Source organism: Felis catus, chromosome D1, assembly GCF_018350175.1.
Source record: "Felis catus isolate Fca126 chromosome D1, F.catus_Fca126_mat1.0, whole genome shotgun sequence".
Lineage (NCBI taxonomy): Eukaryota > Metazoa > Chordata > Mammalia > Carnivora > Felidae > Felis > Felis catus.
Window position 1 is genome coordinate 39,262,989 of NC_058377.1, and position 9,774 is coordinate 39,272,762.

The window sequence follows — 9,774 nt, forward strand, 5'->3', positions numbered from 1 at the left end:
AAATGGCAGCACTTTGTACCTTTCTTCAAGCCCCTCTGACACCCTGCCCACAGTTTTCCAGGGGCACTTTATCAATCTTCCCCCTTTCTCCTGCCAACCATTCAATGGGATATGATGAGAGCAACTGCAATGTAACACAGCTCTCATGGAAACCCTCTCTCAAAGGCTTCAGTGGTCCATGGAGGGCAGTCCCTATCCCTCACCAGGACATTTAAGATCCTCCCTACGTTAGAGGCACAACTTCCATTCCTTCCTGGCTAAACCTGAATGATCAGAAGTTTCTAAAACATGCCCCTCCCCTTCTATCATTGTGCCTTTGCTCCTTCCTGTCCTTCTGTCTCAGAATTCCCTCTAACCGCCTTCATCCCCTGCATTGATCCAAATCCTAGGAGCCAGTATTGCTTCCCTTCAAGTATCCTGCTGGGAACGATCTTTCATCAACCTCTCTATAAAGACCTTGGACAAGATACTTAACCTTTCTGAGGCTCCAGGAGTGATGAGAGGATTAAACGAGATCACACATATAAAGAGCCTGGCAGAGCATGCACTCAATAATGTCACCTTGTCCTGTATTCATTTATAAATAACTTTGTGCTGTACTTAGTTGGAAATGACCTTAGCGCTAAGTTGAAGTGTTTTGACAAGAACCTTGTTCTATCTGTCCCGGTTTCCTGGTTTCCTCTATGATCGCAGTCACACACCAGGCCCCTTCGAAGTGCGGAATGAATGCATAAGAATGGCAAATAGATGTGACTAGTGACAGCCATCCAGGTCATGGCCACAGATACACAAATGGGGTCTGCAAGACAGCGGAAGGCCAGGGAGCAGCAGAACAGGACTTCTAGAACTGCACTGTGTGGGAGTACAATGAATGATTAGTGGAAGGGGCTCTTTGAACAAAAATGAGCACCCTGCAAAGTGTGTAGAGGATGGATGGGAGTGCCGGACAAGCCTGAGACAAATGAAGACCAGAATAAAAAGGTGAACATAGTAACCTGTTTGTTGGGACACTATTTCTTTTTACTATTTCTAGTTCACTGTCACTGGGTAGCAGGTCATATGTCGATAAGGTACAAGACAACACTCTTTTGTCTAAATCCCGTATCACCTGTGTCTGGGAAGTAAAATCGATAGGCCTGACTTGTCTCACTAGGTGTTTACTCAGCTGCCTCTTCATTAGATTCCACCCCCAACAATAAGGTACATACCGCATGCTCATTTTGAATGGGAAACAAGTAATATTAACTTATTCCGAGCATCTGTAGAGTAAAATTTCTCCATTTTGGTTACAATTGAAATAAGCTGGACTACTCGAGGTGGGTATATAATACTAACATATCTAATTTACTGTTACTACAGATGTATGTACAAGAACAAGATGATTTTTAATTATAACAATACACCTGAAATATGTATCGTTCAAGTATGAGAGGCGCCGTGTATCAGCGTGCTATCAATATCTGGTCATAGAACAAAATATTAAATCAGTAAGGACTTAGGATGAATTCAAGTGTTTCTAAATTTACACATCTGGATTTTCCAAGCCACCAAATTTAAACCTATGGTACAACTTTCAATTCCATATCCAGAGAAAATAATCACTCAAGTAGCTCCTATAAATGTTAGGCTCTTGTAAAAAGATATAGGCCCCCAAAGTGCTCATTAATGCATTTGCTCAGGTACCTGGGGGGCTCCATCAGTTACGCGACCGACTCCTGATTTTGGCACAAGTCACAATCCCAGAATTGTAGGATCAAGCCCTGTGTCAGGCTCCACACTTAGCATGGAGCCTGCTTAAGAGTCTCTCTCTCTCCCTCTTTACCTCTCCCCTACTGTGTGTATGCGCTCTCACTCTCTTAAAAATGAAAAGAATGCATTTCTTGAAGACATGCACAGAGATTTATGTGGAGTCCAGAAATTTAAATTTATGCCTTGGTATTATTCTGTCCAAAATGTTGAACTAAAAGACTAAGCTTTCTCAGGAATAGAAGCATAAAGTTTTAATCCAATGCTCCATTTTAATTTTTTATAAAAAAACTGGTTCTTTTTGGTTTGTATCTTGTCTACTTGGGGAAAAGTTTAAAAAGGATGCCTATTTCAAGGACACGTCCCCTTTAAAAAAAAAGTAGTAGTTCAAAAGTCAGTGTTTGTATTACAGCTCTTATTTTTTTTAAATGCCAGGTCGTCAGCTTCTTAATTAAGAAATCAATTACTGATGAGGTTTTTTTTCGTTGTAGTGATTTTAATACTGCCTCCGAACAAAGCCTATGATAAAAACGTCAATAACAATATATTTTAGGAGTGAAAATGTTGAAGGTATAAAAACATGGATAAAGGAATATGAATCATGCAATTGCCATTTTCCATGATCACACCATTAAAACAAATCCTTAAAACTGGTACCAATAACTCATTTCATATGATAAAAGAAATGACAGTTTTTGAATCAGAAACGGATATAAAGTTATTTGGACTCACAGATACAAGTGTGTAGGAGCAAAAAATGTAGAGTAAATTTAAAGCTCTGAAGCCATCCATAGGCTATACGGTGTTTCTTAAAGTCTTTTTTTTTTTTTTTTTCCAACGTTTTTATTTATTTTTGGGACAGAGAGAGACAGAGCATGAACGGGGGAGGGGCAGAGAGAGAGGGAGACACAGAATCGGAAACAGGCTCCAGGCTCCGAGCCATCAGCCCAGAGCCTGACGCGGGGCTCGAACTCACGGACCGCGAGATCGTGACCTGGCTGAAGTCGGACGCCCAACCGACTGCGCCACCCAGGCGCCCCTCTTAAAGTCTTATCTATTTGGGGAAAAGTTTAAAAAGGATGCCTATTTCAAGGACTCTTTGCCTTAAAAAAATAAGTAGTAGTTAAAAAATCAGTGTTTGTATTACAGCTCTTATTTTGTTAAATGCCAGATCATCAGCTTCTTAATTAAGAAATCAATTACTGATGAGGTCTTAATTAGGAAATCTTTTTGCTCTCAGGCATGGGAACAGGAAAGAGGAAAGGAGAGAGTGAAACACTCATTCCAACTGTTAAGACAATCAGCTAACCTCTTAAATATACATGGATGAGTGTAAGTATACGCATGTGTGTGCAAGTATAAACATTAACCACACTGTACCTTTTCTTCCAGTTTCTGTGTGAGAAAAAGGATGACACCATCAAATGCTTTCGCTTTGTTAGAAAGTTCCCTATGATTATAAAGCAAAGCAATCCTCAGCCTTCTAGACTCTAAATCCGGAACATATGTCACGTGATACTGGTATAGTTGCCAGTCCTGGGGCAAATCTAAATTAAAGAGGTTTGTGACCAGCTTCACAGGCACTCCACTGGAACCTGAAGAAGACAAATAAAAAACATTTTTTTAAACCAAAATAAAATCACACCATGCTAATAATGATCGCATCATTTAACAATTTTATTTGCTCCTGCATAGTTGTTGCTCGTGTCAGTGACACAAGACAAGCTCTAACAACCTATAGCCTGGTAACCTTATAGAGTCCTACAAACACACATTTAGGAATTTAAAAGGGATCATGTGTAAAGCAGACCTCATAAGTACATAAGAGAAGACACGGACATTCTTCTCCTTGGGAAAAGAGAAGCGTCAGAATCCAACTACCCCAGGACTCCTTCCAACACTTCCCTTCCAGCTCTGCATCTGAAATTCAAACTGGCTCAGGTAATATTTTCAGATGCTGCTCTGAAATTATGCTGCTCTTGGATTATAAAGAAATGTCCGGTTCTTCCGTGAACACAGCTCCCAGCCCCTTGGAAATCCAGACAATCAAAAGTTAACCCCCATACTTGTGAAAATTCTGGAACAGTTCAATCAGTGGTTACACCACTCTACAAGTCCCAGGGAAGAGACTGAGGGGCAGGACAGGGGAGAGAAAAAGAAATCACACGTCTTTTATGTGTAAAAACAGACAAGGCCTCTGGGTTTCTGTTTTCTGCACACACAGGGAGGCCATGTGTGCTTCCAGAAACTGCATCCCTTACAGAAGTTTTTATTCACTTCTTCAAAACCTACAGGACAAATTCAGAGCTGGCTTCAATATAGCTGTTCTGTGCTCAAGATGGCATTAATTCCCTCTAGGACAGAATCTAGGAGGGCACAAATGCGGAGTTACTTCCAACTTCTCCTTATAGGGAATCATCCAGTGTTCATGTTACAAAAAAAAAAAAAAAAATTATACCAAATGGGCACTATTTTGCTTTCTTTCATGGAGGAAGTGGAAACATGAGCCCCCAAGGTGGTAAGAAAGAAAAAACATCATGTATGCCTATTTCCTCAGCTTCTACATACGGTAGATATCTGTTAGGAGCAAGGAATTAACTAATTGTGCTCTTTTAATTAAAGAAAAGCTTTCTTTTCTTTTCCTGTATCCTGGGAAATGGCAACATAGTTTAGCTGCTCATATTCGTGGACAAAGAGGAGTCATCCTAGAACATCAGAGCTGGCAAGACACTTGGAAATCATCTATACCAGTGTTTGCAAACTGTAATCATGACCCATTAGTGCTGAAGTTATGGAAATATATGAGATGACCAATTATGTTTTACGAAATGACAGGAATGCAACAGAGTGGACCAGAGTAAGGGCAAGCATTGTCTCATGAGACTTAGTTTCAATTTTTTTGTGTTAGCGTGTGTATGTTAGCCATACAATATAATATAGATAACAATATATCTACCCCTTAATTTTTTTTGCATGGTTGTAAGGAGTTTGAAGAAAACTGATCTGCCTCAGGGAGTCTCTCTTACCTTTTGGGACAGTATCACAAAGCCTCTCAACAATCTAATGAAGACAACAGACCTACTTTCCTCAAAATGCATGTGCGCACAACTCTGGGTGCAATTTCAAGGGTGAGTCTGGAAACTGGGTTAGGAATTCCAAAAATAGGCTAGATCTTTCTTTTCACGGCTGAAGTCCAGGGAGGTTATTATTTCCCATATAGGAAAAGTGCTGGAAAAGAGACAGCACATCTCTTTTAACCCCTATCCCAGGTGGAAGGAGAAAATCTTTTGAACAAGTGAAATGTTTGGGGGAAATGTTACTATTTCTACTAATAAAGGAGAGAACTGAGGCTTGTTTTAGCCTCAATTAGTGTCTGGATAATGCCTCGAACGTAAGGGATGTTCAATAAGTATCTTTTAAGTCACTACATAAACTTGTTTACTTTAGATCTAGAAATTAAAATTCCTTAAGCAAGCTTTGGTAACAAAGTAAGTACCGTGTAGAGAGGGTACCTGTTTTGCAATCTCTCACATGGGCCAGTTTCTCTCTGGTACAGACATCCAGATCCGTGAAGTCCCGTCTGCTTTTCCCGCTTCTTTGGGTGAAAGGACATCTTGCATCACCAGGAGATACACCATCTAAAATATGAAGAGAATGCCATAACGTCTCCTATTTCTTTCCAGTGATATTGTTTACAACTACTATATCAAAAGCGCATTGATAACCAAAGCTCAGATTGTTGTGGCTTTAATTAACACTGGCCCACACTGCTGAAAACAATCATGACTATACAGGAGTCATCCGCCTAAAAACTGACAATTGTAAAGGAAGCATGGTATGTTTTGTTAGAAATAACAAAGCGATGAGTTAATTCTACCTTATAACATTTTGGTCTAGTCTGCTCCTCCTCTTGGCTATGGAGAAAAAGCTCTATCTCCTAGGCCCCTCTCCACACTCACTTATGGGGGGTAGCTCTCCCTCCCTCAACTCCTGTGTAACAAACACCCTTAAGAGTCACAGACTAAGACTGTCTACACCAACCTCTTCCCAGACTGGAGCTGAATCTCTTACTTTGAAATGCCCAGAACACTGCCATCAGTTTTTATTCTAGATCATTCCCTTGGAAATGAAAGCCAGCATTTCCACTTGGGGCATGTTATTTACTCGTAGGTTCTGGAAAGTATGAAAGTCAAATCTGTTTCCAAATGAACATTTTCTGTTTAAACAGGTAAGAAGAGATGCTGGTTTTTTGGATACAACATTGGTACTTCAAAGACAATATGAAAATAGAAAAATATAGAACATCGTCACAAAGTAAGTGTAGTAGTATTACTAGGAAGTAATAGTATCACCAATCTCCAGGGCTCTGACTTGACTACTGTCTTTTGACAAAGTCACTGCAACTGCCCCCAATGACACCATCACTTGCTCAAGACCGCTGTTCATCCCCTTCTCAGTGGAGTCTGAGTCTCCCAGGAAAATCACAAAACTTATTTAATTTAAAAAGGTGTTTATAAAAATTATTCTTGCTATATTATCCATTATCTTTCACTGCTATTGGTTTCAAAAGGTGTTGGGTAGTTTCTAAAAAATCAATCTACCATAAGGTGGTAGTTTCCAGGGGCTAGAGGGAGGGGGAAATGGGGAGTCATTCCTTAATGAGTGTAGGGTTTCAGTTTTGTAAGGTTAAAAAATAAAAAGTCACTCAGAGTTGGTGCTGGTGATGTGATTCACAGCAACGTGAATATCCTTAATGCCAATGGAGTCATACAATTAAAAATGGTTAAAATGGTACATTTTACATTGTGTATATTTTGCCACAATTTTTAAAAATAAATAAATAAATAAAAAACACTCTCCAGCACTTGCTAGTCGCAAGTGATGGGCAGCAGGCATGGAAAGAAATTCCCAAGAGAAGCTGGACTAGCCTCTGAATGGTGGCAGGAGTGCTGGGCCTGAGGTGCAGCCTCTCAGAACAGGTCTTCTGAGGGACCAGTTCACTTCTGTGAGCTCAGATCACAGAGGGTCCTTCAGTAGAGTTGGAAAAACCCTGGTGGAGAACAAGAGAGCCAGGCACATGATGGTGGACAGACTGCTGATTCACAGAGTCTGGGAGCACCTCAGTGCTTCGAGCTTACATGGTTGTTAGCAATCAATCAATCACTTCATAGTCAGAACAAGGGAGATGGCTAACAGGTTTTGGCAGTGGTCGAATGGGGTGAATTGTGTGGCCCAAAATTCATATGTTGAAGATCTAACCCCTAATATCTCAGAATGTGACTGTATTTGGGGATGGAGTCTTTAATGAGGTAATTAAGCTAAAATGATGCCATTAGCATGAGCCCTAATCCAATATGACTGGTGTCCTCATAAAAAGAGATCAAGACACAGACAAATACAGAGGGAAGACCATGTGAAGACACAGGGAGAAGACAGCCATCTACAAGCCAAGGAGAGAGGCCTCAGAAGAAACCAATTCCGTGGACGCCGTGGGTTTGGACTTCCAGCCTTCAGAATTATGAGATGACACTCTTCTATTGTTCAAACTACCCAGTCCGCGGTACTTTGTCACGGCGGCCCTCGCAAACCAGCGTAGGGGCACGCCACCCCACACTGTGATAGCGGCCACTTGCAGTAGCATGTTGACAAGACCCTGAGGCCAAATCTGGGTTTGCAGTGGAGAGAGCTGCCATCAAATGGTGATGTCTACCGTGCGTGGGGAAAAAAGAAGAAAGCAGTGGCCATAGGTAAGCCAGGTTTCTTCCATCCCTGCAGGGTGATGGCATGGGCATCTATGTATCATAAAGAATTTTTTTTTAAATTTTTTTTAATGTGTATTTATTTCCGAAGGAGAGAGAGACAGCGTGAGTGGGGGAGGGGCAGAAAGAGAGACAGACAGACAGAGCGTGAGTGGGGAAGGGACAGAGAGAGAGAGACACACACACAGAATCCGAAGCAAGTTCCAGGCTCTGAGCCGTCAGCACAGAGCCCGACACGGGGCTCAAACTCACAAACTGCGAGATCATGACCTGAGCCGAAGTTGGACGCTCAACCAACTGAGCCACCCAGGTGCCCCTCATAAAGAATTTTTTAAAAATGTTTTTTAATTATTCAGTGAACGGAAAAGATCAGAAAACTGGATTCCTGGTGCCTGTGGACGCCCAACTACCAAACAGTCTCAGGAAATTCAGCAGCAGACTGTGTTTGGGGAGTCCCAAAGAAACCTAACACACAAACACGGGATCCTCCAAGAAAAGGTAAATGGAATGTTTGAGAAGTGAGCCTGCTGCTGTAACGCTGAGTGGTCACTCCTGTTCCCTTCAGATGGAGAGGAGCCGGATGGGACAGACGGGGTTGCACTTACGTGTCTGGGAAATCGTGCTTGTTCCCGCAAAGTCACCAGTAGAGGATGCTTCACTGGCACTAATATCAACAGACGTAGGCTAAAATAGGAGGAAAAAAACACCTTGGTTACATTTAAGATGTTAAATCATAAACCCAAAGGTTAACACAAAATAAGAACTGTATCATGTTTTAAGTCATCAGATTACCATGAGCCAATGCTAACAGGGAAAACGCTTGAGAGATGCTAAGAGACTGCCCATTCTAGAAAAAAAGGACAAGGACAAGCTATAGTTTTCTCCATTTATCAGACCTTAATCTTGACTGTGAGCCAGACGCTGCTGTCACACCCTGGAGGTATAGAGAGGCAGCTGTGACTCTCCTGCCCCGGGGAAATTCATCACACAGAAGGTGGTACCCACGAACACACACAGCTCCTGCCTTCACAGCCTCCACACATGAACACGTTAGTAGCAAGAAAATAAACTGGGCCCAGGCGACCTGGCTCACTAGCTCGGGTGAGGACTCTCCTGAATAAATGGGTCCCAAATTAGTTCATAAAACAGACGGAGAGAACCCTTAATATTTTCTCTTCTCGCAGTAACTATTTCTTGTTGTTCAAGACGAAAAGTATCTTGGACTACCAAAAAAAAAAAAAAATGCATGAAGTCAAGAGAAAGCAATGCCATGAAAGTAAAGGCACAATGACCACAGACTACCCACTTTTGAGTACTTTTGGTCTAGGAGACTGCTCGAAGGACTGACAAGGAGTAAGTCACATCGCTCAAAAGTTGCTGATTTGCCAGCCAATTTAACCTCGCTGCCTTGTGTGTCGAGAAATAGCAATCGAACCTAAACCACATCTGTGCTTGAAATTACTCATTTTTATGCATGAATTGGGGAGACAAATCATATCAGGCTATATGCCCTATAAGAGTACTATCGAAGGTGCAGGAATTTTTTACCAGGAGACTTAGAACCGAGTCAAGTAATTAAGCAACACTCACAAAGTAGGAAAGACTGACACACCGGCCTCCAGCTCCCAGCACCCTTCGCTAAGCAAAATATCTCCACGAATATCTTCCTCGGATGAGACCGCTCCGCCCCCCCCCCCCCCCCCCCCCCCCGCAGAAGGGAAAAATGCGAGAAACCCCGGGAAGGCTCAAAGCGGAAAGGGAAGATACGCCACGCCTTCCCAGCAGACAGGGAGAGGTCAGCGCAGAAGGACGCGCTGTCCACGAAGAAGGCAGAAGAGGCGAGAGCGAGACCACGTGGGCCACGCGTTCTACACACCGACGGCGCGTCCGCGGGGCTGGGGCTGCGGGCCCTGCCTCGTGCCCTCACGCGGGCGCGACCACTCATGTTCGCCACCAAGAGCACAGCGACTTCAAAGGCAGCGAGGTCTCAGTCAGGAGATTCGTCCCACGGCGGCCAGAGGGCGAGGCTGTGACGCCGGGGGGGGGGGGGGGGGGGGCGCACCGTGGGGAGAGACGCAACGCAGGCGCGCGTGGGTGGAGGGGCGTGCACCGCCCACCGGGATCCCGTGGCCCGTGGCCCGTGGCTGGGGTGGGGGGAGGGGGAGGCCCGGACTTCCGTTTGCTCTCCACCCTTCCCCCCCAAATTTGGCATCGTCCACCCGTCTGGGTTTTGCCCGTCTTGCGTGTGTAAGGTTGCATCGAACTTCTG

General features: G+C 43.3%; 1 protein-coding gene across 2 annotated transcripts in view; it reads right to left on the minus strand.

The window, feature by feature from the left end:
• The window catches only part of PIWIL4 (piwi like RNA-mediated gene silencing 4), a 45,836-nt gene extending 36,291 nt beyond the window's left edge, over window positions 1-9,545 (minus strand). For both annotated transcript variants that reach the window (XM_019811620.3, XM_019811619.2), the window contains exons 1-4: window positions 9,382-9,545; window positions 8,111-8,189; window positions 5,259-5,384; window positions 3,127-3,341 (exon numbers count right to left, since the gene is read on the minus strand). In XM_019811620.3, coding sequence (XP_019667179.2) covers window positions 3,127-3,341; window positions 5,259-5,384; window positions 8,111-8,189; window positions 9,382-9,450 — 489 coding nt within the window. In that variant the 5' untranslated portion in view covers window positions 9,451-9,545. The remainder of the gene's footprint in view (window positions 1-3,126; window positions 3,342-5,258; window positions 5,385-8,110; window positions 8,190-9,381) is intronic.
• Window positions 9,546-9,774: the final 229 nt, after the last annotated feature.